At 38.8% G+C, this 16434-nt stretch overlaps 1 protein-coding gene across 1 annotated transcript in view; it reads right to left on the reverse strand.

Moving 5' to 3' along the window:
• SLC35F1 (solute carrier family 35 member F1) overlaps nucleotides 1-16434 on the reverse strand; it is a 215288-nt gene that overhangs the window by 31382 nt on the left and 167472 nt on the right. The window contains exons 3-4 of the mRNA XM_015858777.2: nucleotides 15321-15448; nucleotides 3574-3733 (exon numbers count right to left, since the gene is read on the reverse strand). Coding sequence (XP_015714263.1) covers nucleotides 3574-3733; nucleotides 15321-15448 — 288 coding nt within the window. The remainder of the gene's footprint in view (nucleotides 1-3573; nucleotides 3734-15320; nucleotides 15449-16434) is intronic.

The raw sequence follows: 16434 nt of genomic DNA on the forward strand, positions 1-16434 counted from the left end.
CAATATTGACCTAATTCTCACATCAAATTGTTTGACAATAGAGAGAAGGGAGGATGAGGTGTAGACAGAGTGATGATATAGAGGTTTTCAAAAAGGAGGTAAATTAACATAGCAGTACCTAACTCATAAAAGGAACAGAATGATATTTTTTTTCAGAACTTTAAGGTATATATAACTACTAAAACACCATATTATCAAAGAATGTTTGAAATCTTTTTAAGTCTTGGGTTCTTTTATTACTTTGGTCCAGAGGGAGACACAGAGAGATCTGATCAAAATTAAGTTCCAGCTTGAAAACTGAGGCCCTGTTTTTGCAGCCTGATGCATGCAATTCCTTCTGCACACAAGGCTTACTGAATGATTTCTAGTAGAGTTACAGCTTCACAAAGCTGCCAGATATTGCTGCAGAACCAAAGAAAGTCAGAAAGACTGGCGACAGTGGAAATTCCTTTGAAAAAACTCAGCAGAAATGCTTGAATATTAGGTGATATTTCTTCTGACATAACCTTTGCTTTCTTTGGAAATACTCAGTTCAGTTCTTGATTAGCAAAATATGCACTGCAATAAATAGAAATGGAAGCAGAACATTTTTCTTGGTTCAAAATGATCTTTCCAAAATTTTCCCTTGTGGAGTCCTTTTAAACCTTCAATTTTCATACCAGTTTACAGTTCTGAACTTCCCAGTGAGAAAGAATTTATGAAAACAACAATGGTCATAAAAAGGTAAAAAAAGAGCTCAATAATCCTGTATCTTCTCTCAGAATCACAGAACCATAGGGTTTGGAATGGATCTCTGGAGGTCATCAAGTCTAATCTCCTGTTAAAGCAGGTTCCCTAAAACACAGCTGGGTTCTGAATATCTCCAGAGAATGAGACTCCACAGCTCCTCTCAACAACCTGTGCCAGTCTTCTGTCACTATCTACTAGAGGGTGCACTCTATTCCTCCATTGATGAAGATGTTGAACAATACCAGACCCAGCACCAGCCCCTGGGGAACACAGTTAGCTACAGGCCTCCAACTAGACTCTGCACCACTGATCACAACCCTCTGAGCTCTGCCAGTCAGACAGTTCTCAATCCACCTCACTGTCCACTCATCTATCCCACACTTCCTAAGCTTTGCTACAAGGATGTTGTGGGAGACAGTGTCATACACCTTGCTGAAGTAAAGGTACACCACATCCACTGTCCCTGCCTTATCTACCCAGCTGGTCATGGCATCACACAAGGCTACCAGATTGATCATGAATGATTTCCCCTAACGTCTCCAAAATTAACTATAAGAAAAGTTGCTTAGGGACAAATAGGAACAGAGAAAATAATCAAAACACTCCTACTAATACTTGAGTAGTCTCCAGTATCATCTGACTCAGAGACATGGTCTCTGTGTAAACATTACTAGATTCAGTCTTGCACTGAATTTCTGTTTTGCATACACTTTGAGTAACAGTATGTTCATATTTGTCAATTTAGCTTTTTAAGATCTGGCACTTATTTTCCTTTCTGCAATCAGCCATGGAAGATGATGGTAGATGCCCTTAATTTAAAACAAGCATCAGCCCTTTGGAAAACCTTACTCTTGATGCATTTGATGTTCCACAGTGGATCTAATCATCCCTCCCTGAGCTCACTCATGTGGTACTTATTACAACCACTCACTAACACTTTGGAGAAGTACTGCTGAAAAAGCTTTTGACCTTACAGTCAGTCTCTGCTGAACTGTTGATACAAAAATACCATCCTTTGTATGAGTCAAACACCACAACTCAGGTTGAAATTTTACATAGAAATAAGATGGCCCCAAACAGCAGCTCATGATGGCTCTTCCCAGACCTCACTGATGCTCAAAATTCACAGATTTCACAGACTGTGGCAAACAAGAGACAACTGTTCTTGTCCCCTAAAATATAGAAATAACAAAGTAGTTTACTGAGAGCAAGTACAGACTCACTGCTTTTTATGAATTCCTTTATTTTGTTTGTCCAGTCCCAAGAAATAATGTATACATGGAGTAGAACTCTTTAATGTAAAGTCTCTTGAAACCTTCTGTTTTGCTGCCAATATTCATTTTAATTTGCACATTTTTTTAAGGCATAGTTCTACCCCTTCAGACAACTCAGTCACAACAACTCTATTCTGTTGAAGAGAAGAGAACATGGAAACATATTCCTACATTTCAGCACATTTCACTTTGCCATTTTAAGAAGCTGCAAACTCAATGTGTGGCTCCGGTCTTTATGTCTTCTCTCTGTGTAGAAACAAGCACACAGTCTTGCATGCGCAGGTCCCAATTAAAAGGCAACAGAATATGTTAACAAGTATCCTTCTTATGGATATATTTCCTAATAACTATATCCATGCTTTAGTAACTAATTCAGCAAATAATATCTGATTATTGCAGGTAGACTGCAAAATGTCAGTGTTTTTCAGCCTTTTCTGCTGATGCCCAATACCCTGCATGCTCCAGCTGAGCCACATCTCACATGCCCAAGCGTGTTATGCTCCAGATTATAGGGATACACGATGTTTATCCCAGAACACAGGGCTGAAATCCCAGTCCCTCCGAAATCAGACATTGCTAATGCAGCCTCAGCTGCCTGACTCCACAGTACAGAATATATTCTTTCCTTCATAGGTCAGGTGGAGCTATTTTTGGAGGAGAGCAACAAGCTAGAAGTCTTCAGGACAGAGATAAAAAGGGACTGGGAGGTGTAGTGAGTACTTTCCCAAACTTCCTTGTTTTGTTCGGTTGCATCTTGGCAAATGCAGATCTTAGAGTGCTTGCATTTGTATTCAGTGAGAATTTTAAATCCCAGTGTATTATGTTCAGCTCACAATTCAGTGCTTTTAATTAAGAACGAAAACTGTGCCTAATTGACAGCCTTTGAAAAGAATTTCCAGCCTTCCCACATCATTTGTGTTGGCGCTAGAAAAATCAATGAGACAGAGGAAGTTCATCGATGAAATCTAACTCTGTCTAGTCTACATTAATAGCTACGTGCACATTATTTGTATGATGCTGCACACAAAAAAGAACATTTTATGCACAAGAGGGTACTTCTCAACAGTTATGCATGCAAATCCCAAATCTTTACTTTGAGACTGTATCATAACTCAGTACAGTTAGTATGTAGGTCTGGTGTCTTCTAGTACCTAACAAGTGACCTTGTCTCTGTACAAAAAAGGAGGAAAGTTAAGCAGCAGTACATACTGGACCAGAGAGACGGTATACTCAGAGATATAGTCAATCTAGAAAGAAAGCAACTAAGATCTGCTAGCCCTAAGCAGAATGACACTACAAGCATTTCGTTTGTCCCTCTGTACAAAAGATGATACGCATTGCATGCACAGAGCAAGTCCATTTGCAGAAGTGGTGAATTTTAACTGCTGATCCATTTTTGTTCTCTATCCCTCCTGACAATGAAGCACCCCTTGAATGGTGCAGAGCTTTGTATCCATGAAGACACAGGATTTCCTGACAACTTCCAATTTTCCATGCCCCAAACCAAAATGTTCCCATTACGGTTCTCATTACTGGAACTTCCTAGTACTAGACACTAATCCTTACTCACCTGCTCCTTGCTGTCTCCCAACAAGGACATCTGCTCCTGCCATGCAGCCCATGCCCAGAATACAGACCACGATCCCAATGAAATGTACTGCCTTGTATCGTACCAGCAAGAAGAACCAGGAGAGCAGTATCACCACTGGGATGACAAAACAATCTAGGAGCTGTAAAGATAGAGAAGAAAAAAACAACAAATCAGCTGCTAACATTTTGCCCTTAATTCTAGGATAAATTTCAGAAGACAATAACAGAGTTATTTATTTAAGAATGGCACTATCTACCACATAGAAAATGTATAAAAGTCCTTGTGTCATCCAACAGGCAGATGATAAGACACTATTCTAATCGTTCCACTAATTCAGGAGAGATGTTGCAAGCTGTTTTAAGACAGAACTGAACTTACATTGCTCTTTGATTCAGATGCACATTCCAAATCTACGGCATGGAAAGCTGGGCCAAAAGAGAGCCACAGTATTCTCCATCTGGTCTTCACCTCCGGTAATTAAGGGATAGAGAGCGTACTTTTCCTGCAGTCTAGACATATGCTTTGATTCAGACGTTTCAGGTCCAATTAGCAGAAATGTTCATAATACACAAGTTGGCCAGGTTTTCAAAATCTGGCCATATAAATCAAGGGTTTTTTGCATGCAGAATACTTGTGAAAAATCTGTCCCCTGTGGGGACTGTTAGCTCCTTAGAAAAATAGTCCCATATGCCTCTGAAGGAAAAAAAATAAATAAACACCTTGCCTGCAGTGCGGGAAGCTCAGTCTTCCTGCCAACAGAATTAGGTAAGAGCTTTCTCTAAGAAGTGTTATGAAAAATAACCTTTAATTGGTCTCTTCAGAGAGACACAGCAACAAACCCAGAGGATCCATGATTAAAAAAGAAATACACCAAATGTTTGCGAGAGGACCTTGAGATTTTGAGATGAAATTATATTTTAGGAACTATCAGTATGTCACCAAGGAACAAAAATACCTGTGTACGAATCACTCAAAGATATCTGAATTTAAGAATGTGAATCCCACTTTCTAAAGGCATCTATATAGTTAAGAGATGGGATTCTTTTGAATGAGATTTAAAGAGGTGTATGTAATATGAATTACTATTCAATGCCATTTGATACAGTGGGGACTAGATCTATACAGCTGCTGCTTCTTTCAAATTAAAAGGTGTGGATCAAACAGTAATGGGGGAGATGGTAACTGTAGTTCTCAGAAACACTTCTGGATACTGTGACCTTGATTTTAGATTATATAATTTGTTTTTTGTTTGTTTTTTTTTTTTAAATTCTCTTTGGGCCTACTATCTGTTCTTTTGTTCTCTCAGAGTGACAAGTCACTGAGCACACTAAGGATTATCAGATAATGATCATTACCCTTTCAACTTCTTTGTCTGCTAGTGGGGTTATCTGAAGAGAAATGTAATTTGATTTGAATATCAGTCAGTCTTTACCTGTGAGCTACTTATGCCATAAACACTAAATTTAGGGGTTTTTCAAACATTCAAAAGCTTTCCTTAAGAAAAAAATGTTTGAAAACCCAGAGTATGCAGTTGAATTGCCCTCTTTTCAAAGATCCCACAGTCAGTTGGTGGCAAGTCTTTAGAAGATAAACTTCACCAGCAGGGACACACACACAGCTCTCAGGTGATTCATGCAGTCCCAAAGAACAGCAGAACTGATGAGGAAAATTACAAATTGGAAAGGACTATGCTGAAGGAGCATTCTGCATTTTAAATGAGAACAAATAATTTAAAATGCATGACAAAGCCTCTTTACAGTGAAAACCATCTTCACTGGTCCTCAAAATGCAGTCCTTTACAGACACAACACAGAAGGGAACTTCTGGGTTGAAAGTCCAGCAGAACTGGTGCAAGCTCCTTTGTTTTTACATAGCATCTGCTCTGCCACTGAAAAGCCCATAATATATACAGGGTACAAGTGACCTAACACTCAGTAACTTCTTTTTGTAAAAGCATGCTTAGGAAATATGACTTCAACACCTCAAGTTTTGTTTCCTAGACAGTCTGCAGTCTACTGGGATGTCCCTCTCTCCCTGAGGGCTCTTTTCCAGTCAGACCTGAGGACAAAATTCAGTGGCCAACTGAATTCTTCTGACAGACAAAGAAATTGTGGTCTTCCTGGTGGCCACTGTCTGCCATCAGAAGATGGCTGTGCACTTAATCACACAGAGAGAGAGACTGAGTCATTTGGGTGCACCCGTGAGAGCAGTTCTTCCAGCCAACTGCCTAGGTCTGACAAGAGTCCAAACCGCAGGACTAAAAGGACCAACTTCCAAAGCTGTGCTGCTGGGAATACTTCCAAGGGCAGGACTACCAGATGTGGGCATTACATCCTGGCATGTTTTATGGGTGAAGTGGCACATGGCCTTCTCCTGTCACTGGGAGGAGAGACGGGCCATAGCTCACCAACACAGACATCACTGCTGTTTGAACAGCATTCTCTGCATGTTTATCAAGCATTGTGGATTTCTGAGCTTGGTTAGCACAGTCCTAACACATACCAGCAATATAACGTGCCTGAAGGATGCTTTCTCTTCAGCATAAGCTTTGGGATGTGAATCCAACTGAACACCTCTGTTCTCAATTACAGTTCACGTCATCACACCTGCACACATGCTTTTTGTTATCTGCACTAGCACACATCTGCTAGAGGTGGAGTGAAGGTGTGAAGCAGTTTCTCCTCATGTTGCCTAATAGCTGTCCCTGAAGGTATGTGTCTATCTCATTCCAATCCACTGCAGTGCTGAACAGGTGAGCTTAACTTACTGCTAGTTTGCATTAAGGCCAGGTGGAGGAGACCAAAATTTGATACCTGTAAGAGTCACTTCAACCTGGCCCAGTGCAAGTAGCTTCTACTGTATCATGAGAGAGTTATAACAACTCACTTAACTTTGTACTAGAGAAGAGAAAAATACATCCTAATGCTAAATTCAGAGCTGGATACAAGTGAAGTACTGGCAGCCAGAGTCACTGCACAGTCTGCTATCACTTCCAGTCTGTGAGCAAGCTCTGCTCCACCATACACACACACACACACACAAACATACACATGGACATACACATACACGTACCACCATGGAGACGATTGACCATGCCTGAGACAGAGCAGAGAGAGGCATATTCCACAGTTAAGTACAGAGGTCCTTCAGTATCAGCTTATCACCCATCCACTACCAGTTACTAGCTCCTATTGAAAAGCTACTGTCTGCAAACAGCTTTCCACTTCTATTTTGTGCAAAGCTGTCTGAGTGAATCTCAGTCATCACTGAAACCACCACTTGATTCTGAAAAGTTGGGAGGTCCAGTGAGTTACACAAACAGCCTTTAAGAACAGATTCAAGAAGATGAAGATGTCAACTTACAGCCATTAACTACCATGTCTCAAGAGATACAGAATAACAGTGTGAATATTTTTAGCCCTTACTGCCTGAAATATGGTCCTTGTCCACCTTCACAAGTAGGACTTGGCGCTGTATGTTTACTGTGGGACAGAAGCTCTGGTCTGCTCTGCTTTACCTACCCTGGGCTCGGCATACCAAAAGAGCATTTTCTTGTGGCTGTGAGATATAAATTAGGATGCTAGTGTGATTTCAACAACCACTTTTAAACACTGTCTCTACCTGCAGCATGTGTACTTCAATATGCAAATTCTCACTAAGAGTCTTTTTGAGGAAGATTTTTAAAATTCATCTAATTCCATAAATATTTAAACACACCTATGCTTTCAAGTATGTGAAATTGTCTCTTTTCAGCACTAACTTCAAGAGAAGCATGAACAGAACCTGTCACAAACCAGCAATGCTGACATCAGCTGGAAAACATTGCTTTGAAGCCAGCAGTCCAAGGTCTGACCCACAAAATGCTATTTGCAGTACTGCAGCATCGGTAGATATGAACAGTGAATGCAAATAACATCCACTGACACCACACAGTTCTTGAATCGTGCCCAGTTTACACTTGAATATAACAATGGAGTAGATAGAAACAATGGGGTGGACACCTTACCATGATGTGAGCCTCAAGATAACATAGGGTATATTGGTAACTATTGCCTTACATTTCACTTCTCCTAGGCTAAATTCACTCTGCCTTTCTTTTTTTTTCCACAGACATATCTGTTTAGTTAAAGAAAAAATGCACATACATTCTCCAGACAAAAGATGTGCCATCACAGATTGCCTGATGTGTGATAAGGCTTTCTTGAATTCTTTGTTGCTTTTTCTTTTATCTGCTACTAATTATTGCAGCTAATAAAACACATTATACCTAATTGCCATTTTTCTGAGTATAAAGCCTCAACATTAACAAAGATAAACTATGTTCAGCATGAATTTCATTCACAGCAAATAAAGGTCAGTCATTTATCAGTATTTCCCTAGGAACAATCTCCTATATTTTCCTTCTTTTTAATTGCTTATTCAAAGGTACTGCAAACACCCTGCCATTATGTTAAATTAATGAGTGACCTGATTTCAGTCAAAGTTATCAGATCACACAAGTTATCAGATCTGAGTAATCCACAGGAAAACATATTTCTTGTTTTGCTATGGAAGGATATTAAAACTGATATCAAAGTGTAGTGCAGACAGCTTGAACATTATGTGTAGAAGGAGGCAGAAGAACAGCTCTTTGCTTTGACCCTGCTATGTTTTTCTGTGGTTTCTCCTACTGAGAGCTCTGAATCAGGTCACTTGAGAAGGCAGGATATAAAAATACCTTATCTACTGATACACAATTTTACAGAAGCTACTTGGTAAGAAGAGAGCAGTGCTACTTTAGAGACTGAAGACTCTTATTTGATTCTAAAAGATATCACATTGCATCTGAGTCTGTTGATACACAACGTTGAAATTTATTTCCTCTGATTGTTTGTTAGAGTACACTCACTTCTTTACACTCCTGATTCACAGATAAATACTCTCTTGCTACCAATAAACACCCAGCCTCTGATCTCACAAATTCAGCAAGCGCCTGCCCATATAGAGCAAGAACGTGCTGCTAGTGTTTGGAAAGTGGATCTGGCAAGCTTTAGAAAAAAGGTCTGTAATGCAGAGTGTGAACTGCTGATCTGTAGCCATATCAAAAAGAAAAAAGCTGGTCAGCAAACTTCCTGTGGGAGCAGCTGAGCTGAATCTTCCTTTTTAAACATTCATTGAATTTTTTCCCCCCAGTTATAAGCCCTTTTTATTTCACATTAGGGGTTTCTCATTAGTGCTGCCCTCAAGCAAATCATGCAGAGAGTCAGCTGTACCCTCTACTCAGCTTGCTCTCTAGAGCAGAGAGATCAGTGAAATCAGTGTCACAGCCACACAAGCTTTGTATTGTCACATAGATGTGATGGCTACTGAAATTCAGCATGAGAACTGGTAAGTTTAATACAAAAGCAAGTTCTGTATCCAGGAAGAGACAGACCTTTGTACAGTACTTTGCTTTTCAGTCAAAGGAAGAAAAGGTTTGCCACTAATTCCAGCAAATTTTTTGTTCCAGTTTTCCCACTGCTTTCACAATGTCACACTCACCTGAGTCACTCCACGTTAAACATGCACAAAACCAGCTGAGATGTAAAACCTCAGTGAGCCACCTGCCCTTGGGCTGCCCGCAAACAGAAACTTTCTGCAAGGAAAGCGTGGATGCTGGTAATGCTTCTGGCAGATTTATTTTAAGCAATTCAAATTTAAAAAAATTATGGTTTTACCTTTTGTGTTCTGCTGTGTTTCTATTTGTGATCATAACCATATTACTTTTTTTTTTTTTTTTTTTTTTCCCCATGGTTTATGTGACCACAGATTTAATTTACAGACTGTTAATTACTTCATCATGCCAAAGCATAGGGTACTACAGGTAGGAAGATTGGTGAAAGAATCAGTTAGAGGCATCATTTGCCTATAAAACAATCTAAACAATCTAAAAATGTTTTGCTTTCATGCTATGGAAGAAACAAAAGCCAGAAGACTTCTCCCAGTCTGAAGCCTCTTTAATATTTTGCCCTTGAGATCTCGCAAACCACTTTTTCTTTGGGCCACATGACTGGTATTTCTGTAACCATTCCCGTCAGCTCCATTAATTCTTTTCCAGGATTTCCTCCTTTTCCCTGCAGAAGCTGAAACTTCTTGAGAATATTCACTAGTGGAAGTCTTTCACCTATACCAGCACATCAACACCTGAGATGAGGATTATTATTGCTCCAAATTTCTGTGTACATTAAAGGAATTCATTGAGGTCTTGCAGATATTTAAAATGACAAGGGGTGGACACATCAACCCACAGTTCCTCTGCTCTCAATTCTGTGTGTACTCTTTATTGTGAAATTGAGTAATTTCATCTCGACGCATTAAAAAATAAGATCTTAGGACATACCTTTTCATTCCTTTTTTCCTCTCACTACTAACACTGCAGCTTACGGAAGATCTGCTCAAATACCCCAGTCAAGGAAGAGTACAAACAAACTGACTCCTGAAATAGATTTTCCCTTAACCAGCTTCCTCCTTTGACTGCCTCCATCACTGGCAGATCATTCTAAGACAGCAGATGGTTTTTCCAGCAGTGACATATTTCTGTAGAAAAATAAAATGCATTTTCTGTTTTGCTTCTGTCCAAGTGTGAAGACTGGACACAGGTTTTGAAGACCATTTTCTCAAGGCTACCAATTAGATATTTCTCTGTGCTGCTGATTGCTATATGTTATACAGGGAATTAGATTCTGGCATGATTTTGGAAAAGTCAGAGATAACTCCTGCAGCAAATACTCTGCTTTGGCATTTCACCTGCACGAATATGCAAAATGGGCACAGAATGCCAAATTCGCTGTTGTTGTAATGGGCACAGATTCACCAGCTTTAGGGAGATTTTGCATATTTATGTTAGTAAGAAGCTTGGCTTGGTGTAAATCTTGCCATTAGAAAATACCTAGAGCTAAGCTGATTTCAAAACTACATAGAGAGACTGGGAGGAGGGAGCTGGTTTGTTAACTATGAGTGAGTAACTGTTAAAAGACAGAATAACAACTCAAAATACAATAAAAAAACAAAGGCAAGATACACCCCACGGATTCTCCCAATACACATGTATAGTAGGCACAATAGCATTCTGCAAACATGGTTAACAGTGCATGTTTTCCCTCAAAGCCCTGAAGCAAAACAGGAAAATCTGGCCAAGCTTACATGCATGGGGATTGAGGGAGGAAGGCAAGGAGTGGTTCTCTCTACTTCCAAGATATTTCACATTAGTGAGCACTGGGCAAAGTGGATCAACAGCTTCAATATTGCAAATCCCTTGCTCATCACCTCCCAGATTTGCTTCAAAATTATCTCAAATCTTGTGCCTCAATGCACATCGAGTCCATGGGGACTAAAAACAAAGCAAAGTCTGCCATCCAGCACTTCTATAATAAGAACCTACTGCTGACTTCACTCCTTTTTTGGTGGCAGTTGTTGAGGTATAAAAACTGCCACAGGTAATTGGAAGTATGATGTACTGCTGAGGCTCACAGTGATCTAAGAGTAGTTGAGAACATAAGCATCATAGTTTTATTGTCTGTCTCCTGATGTCTATAAATCCTAGCTTTTACTACCTTTGTTTTCATCATGCCAATCAAAGGCTTGATTGCCCAAGGAATAAATTACCAGATAAATCACTATGTGAAAATATAGCTCTCTCTTTGACAGTGCCTTATTTTTTTGTGACACCAGATGCACATGCTACAATTCCACTATAAAAGGCATTGCACATATAGTTCAGTGATGTCACACCACATGAAAAGGACCGCATTCCAACTAGACGGAGTAAATCAACAGCATAATATGGAGAACAGAGTATCTGCAGAAAGGAAAGTTGTGGTGATGAAGAGGAAGAAGGGGAGCACAGTCTACCTCATAATGTGGCCTAATACTGAGAAAGCACTTATCTGGAAGATTACAAATGTGAAAGTCAGAGTCTAAACATAGTTTCAAACCAATTATATTATCTACATCTAAATAGTTGCAAGAATCTTATAGTTCGGAATCTTATAATTCCCTCTGGGGAAGCCAATTTTATCTGCCATGTAAGTGGTGTTAACACTTACAGCAGTCAAAACACACTTCTTCAATAGCTATAAAAATTTCCACAGGCCTACGCCAGAGCTGTGTTAAAATCAGGATAAGAATGGTAAGCATTACCACAGGTACTCATGAAAGTTAGGTGTATAGTTCTAAAATAAAGCCATAGGTTCAAATTCTAGTATATACTGGAGGCTTCAGTGCAGTTCTGTACCTGCTGCAAATACCTGTACCTGAGAAGACTGCAATAATTTGTGTTAGATCAAAACATCAAAGAGAAAATAAAAACTATTTTACAAGTTCTTGGCTACCTGAGAATCAGGACTAATGCAACTGGGAGCATTAAATGTGACTGATCTGTAGGAGTTCTTGAACAGTGTGTTTTTGGATGTCTAAATCTGTGGACAAACTGCACTGCCTTCTATGTGACGTATTCTCAGTTTTTAAATGAACAGAGAACAGTCTTCACTTACAGGATTGCTGTTCTAAGAATTTTCCTTGATGTAGAATGGCTGAGTTTCAGTTGCCTCCAGCTGAGATAGAATTAACTCAAACTCTCCATATCAGCTACTGTTTTAACATTTATGACTATATGTAAACAGTGGCTCTACATTTGCAATTTGGAAAGCACTCCAGACTTTCTGCAAGCACTTGAGGCATGCTAAGATCATATCTAACAAATTGAGTTCTTCAGGGTACTTTGGTGCAAGAATACTTAGCTTTTGAATTTTTAAATGGAAGTAGATATTAAGGTGGCAAGCTCTGGCAATACAGAAGCACTTTAGGCATACGAGGAATAAACTTGAAGCTGCAAAGAAGGAGTAACAGCCTGAACTGCTCATATCCTAAGACCATGCCATTGGTATTGGGTTAGTATATACTGACCAAGGGGTGCTCGCTGTCTACAAGCATTTTAGCTATATATAGAAAATTAGATGTGGATTTTTATACTTTTTGTTTTTAATTGTTCTGTTAAATCTAGTTGCCCTTGGATTCCACTCCAGGTGCCTAAAGGATATCTTGAATTTTATCCTTAGCAAATGACTGAAACCTTGGATTTTAAAATGTAAACAGTACATTGGATGTCATGGTGGAACCGAGCAACACATTTTCAGACAACAATTATACAATAACTGAGGATCTGAAATCATCCAAAGGACATCCAAAAGCAAAGGTATCCATATCCATTTCTGGTTTATGCTTGTGTATCCTGGTTCACTGTGGTTTTGAAGGAAACTGGTGAAATATTTTAGGAAATGTTATCAGTGAATTCTGTTTTCCCAAACCAAAATCCCTTAAACAACAAAAGCAACAGCAACAACCAACTTTAATGTGTCATTTAGAAAAGATTTTGAGTATAAAAAAGTGGGGGAAAGTAGGGCAAAATTTCCAGCCTTTTTTCCCTGAACCACAATGAGATAATGTCCACTGGGGGGGTAAAAATGGAGTTTAAAACTGAAACTTCAAGAGTACAGAGAGTTTAGAGCTACTTGTAAAACAAACATGTTGAGTGCTCACGGTTGTCCAATGAAAGGAAAACTCTAAATCAATTGTATTACTGGTATGTAATGGTTTACAGTTAGACTTTGGGTTGTCGTTTTTTTTCTTGCTGGGAGCAGCTTTTTCTTTTTCCTAAAGGCACCAGAAGCCCATTACATTCACTTGCTAGTTTTGTGTGATGGAGCAGAGATGTGGAAAAAGTATATGCTGTAAAACTTATTTCCTCGTGAAATGGTCCATGTATCACCACTATTAAAACACTACGAGATTTCTCAATTACTACAGGTCAATTTCAACCAGCTAGTAAGTCTAAAATATTAAAAACTTATTTTCCCTCCATCAAAAAAAGATCTGGTGTCAGTGAACATTTATGGTCTCTTATGTAGTGCTCTTGCAGAATGAGGATTTTCCTCTCCTGAAAAGAGTAGACTGTTTGCTTTTCCTGATTCTAGGAACAACTTGCTTTTGTACATCTTTTACTTTTTATTTCATATCAGTTATACCAGTGTTTCATCTTCACTTGAAATAGGGCGTTGTTGGTCTATAGCTCACAAAATGTCTAAACAAATGACCTCATCCACTAACCCATGGGTGTTTTTTGCCGTATCTGGGACATGCTGAGTGAAAAACAACTGTCTTGTGGTGCATATAAGAGATATATATAGTTAGGGAATATAAGCAACAAAACATTATATATTTTTGTATTATTTTAATTAATGCATAAAAGAGGGCAAAAAAAACCTTTAAAACTAGTGGGATATTTGACCCTGTTTCTGAGAAACAAATGCAACAGTCTGGTTTGGTGGCAGTGAATGCAATTGTTAGTAAGCTCACACGGTGCTCATCAGAGACTTTGAATGAAATTATTCGGCAATCTTGAAACCTATTCTTAAATTCCTCAATCAAAACATAAAGCAGAGCTGCATATATTTTGCTGTTCATAGAACTGTGTTCAGCCAGTGTATCAAAATGCATGAAATTACTTGCCATAACTTGAATCAGAACTGCACTGAGCCCTCCCTGTGCCATGGTTTCAGCTCAGACATTGTTAAGAGCTCACCGATGTGCAGCTGTTGTTGAGCAGTAGGGCTGGGCTTAGCTGCTTGGCATGGCAGATCTGCTGCCATGGTGGCATGGGGAAGGGGTGCCCACAGGTCAGGCTGGGCTGGGCTATGTACGGCTGGAAGGCTGTGGGTTGGACTGTTCTAACTATTCTGATGACAGAGGTACCTGTAAATATCTACTACAAACCTTGGATTCATGGGGCTTTTTAAAAATTATTTTTACTTTTATTTTAGCTTCTTATAGAGCTAAAAACTTTCAGTATTTTCCAACATAACTTTTTCAACCATGGAAGAAATATATTCCTAATTACCTTTGGTTCTGCAGAACATTAAGCGCTCCTCCAGTATTTTACTGTCTCTAAAGAAAACTCCAGGCAAACAAGGTGCAAAATAAACTGAACGCTATCTAGTGTTGCCCTGTGATATAGAGATAACATAAAAAGGGAGTAGGTTTGCTTTAGAGCAAGTAGCAATGAAGTATGTAATGATTTCCCAAGACAGACAATTTCCAGTCTCTTAAAAATGTTTCTATTATTCACTTCTCTATTTAAATGGGAAGAAGACTCCATCTTAGGTATCTGTATTTCAAACATACAGGTTTGATCTTTGGAGAAGTCTCTACCCTAGTTTTTATTCACTCAGTTTTTAGATTTTAAGGGACGCGCTTTGATAGCTGTAGTTAAACTATTATATAACATAATGCATCTCTTGGCTTGCATACGAGAAATATTTCTTTATCACAACTGCATTAATTTTACTTATTGATAAGTTTGACAATAAGATCTGATTTCAGAATCCTAAAAGAAGCGCTTTTTTCCAAGTACAATATAAAGTGAGAAAAACAACATGTAATACCATCTGAAAACAGTTCCTCAAAGAAGCAAATTAAGTAATTCAGTCAAAAATGTGATTGAGTGGTTTAGCACTGGAAAACAAAATGTAAGCCACTATGTTTTTGTAGAGTTTGGAAAATACTGAGTACTAAAACTAATGCAATAAGAAAAATTATCTTATGGGATGGCATTAAAAGCACAGAGAAGACATAGAAAAGAACCAGCTGTCAGTGTACTAAAGACAATGGAAGCTGCTATTCCACCAAAAAGGGAATATCCTTTATGTACTTACCTGTACACTAGTAAGAGTGGTGTATTGATAAGCTTTTACTACCAGGTAATTGGCTTCTATATCTACTATCCCCAAGATCATGTACTTCCACCATCTCCTTTTCAAAATTGCCAGCAAGTTTTCTTCTCCTGTGGTTAAAAAGAGAAAAGAATAATTATGTAAAAGAGGTAGGTTTATGTGCACAAAGTACCTGCATGTCAAGAGAAATTATCTAGAAGATCTCTTGCATTTTCAATGTGCAGTTGAAAAACACTATGTATAACTTGGTATTGCCAGGAAATGAAAACTAACGCACTCTATTTGTCTTGCAGATATTTTATAAAACAGCCAGCTTTGTAAAGTAATTTGTGAAGGCTGGACTGTTTCCTCAATTGAGATACAATGCTAAGAAAAACATGTGAAGCTTGGGTAGATTGTAAATGTGTTTTTAGCTTTATTTTTATGCATGCACATATATATGTGTATATAAAACAGTAAAGAATAGAGTTTCTCATTGAGTACACTTACACCCTCCTTACACACTGATAGATGTTTCTTGCCACAAGTGAGAGATTACCAATATTTACAGCTACAATGAAATATGAGAAATATGAGGGCAACAATAGGAGGCCTTTTGGGTGGACTGCAGATCTTGATCAAAGGATAGCTATTATGACCCTAGAGGTCCAAAGTATTTGACCTGTTTGGAGAAAGGTTTCACTGAAACAGACAGACAGTATGACAGGTTGCTCTGCTCCTAGGACCAGTTTCTGAAGGAACAAGGTTTGTTCTGTAATGCCTTGCATGGGAACCCTGCCGATCACCCCGTACTCAATTTCTACCATATGAAGACTGACATAACAATATGACCTTCATATCAAACCCACAACTTTCAAAAGGTCAAAGGAGTCCTCACACTAGGCTAGGGATTATTTTTGTTCTCAGTGCAAAACTTCATTAATGAGAGGTGGACAAACCTGAAGTCAATATTGCTGCAGCCTTTCTAAGTGTCTGTGATCATCAAAATGGGTGGTGGAAAATAGTGAAGAAAGGGAACATGGTTGTCAGTTGGCACTAAAACCTTTTCAGGCTTTCCAACTCTCCCTCACCATTTTCCATCATTACAAGTGTGTTC

The sequence above is a fragment of the Coturnix japonica genome, chromosome 3 (genome assembly GCF_001577835.2).
Source record: "Coturnix japonica isolate 7356 chromosome 3, Coturnix japonica 2.1, whole genome shotgun sequence".
Lineage (NCBI taxonomy): Eukaryota > Metazoa > Chordata > Aves > Galliformes > Phasianidae > Coturnix > Coturnix japonica.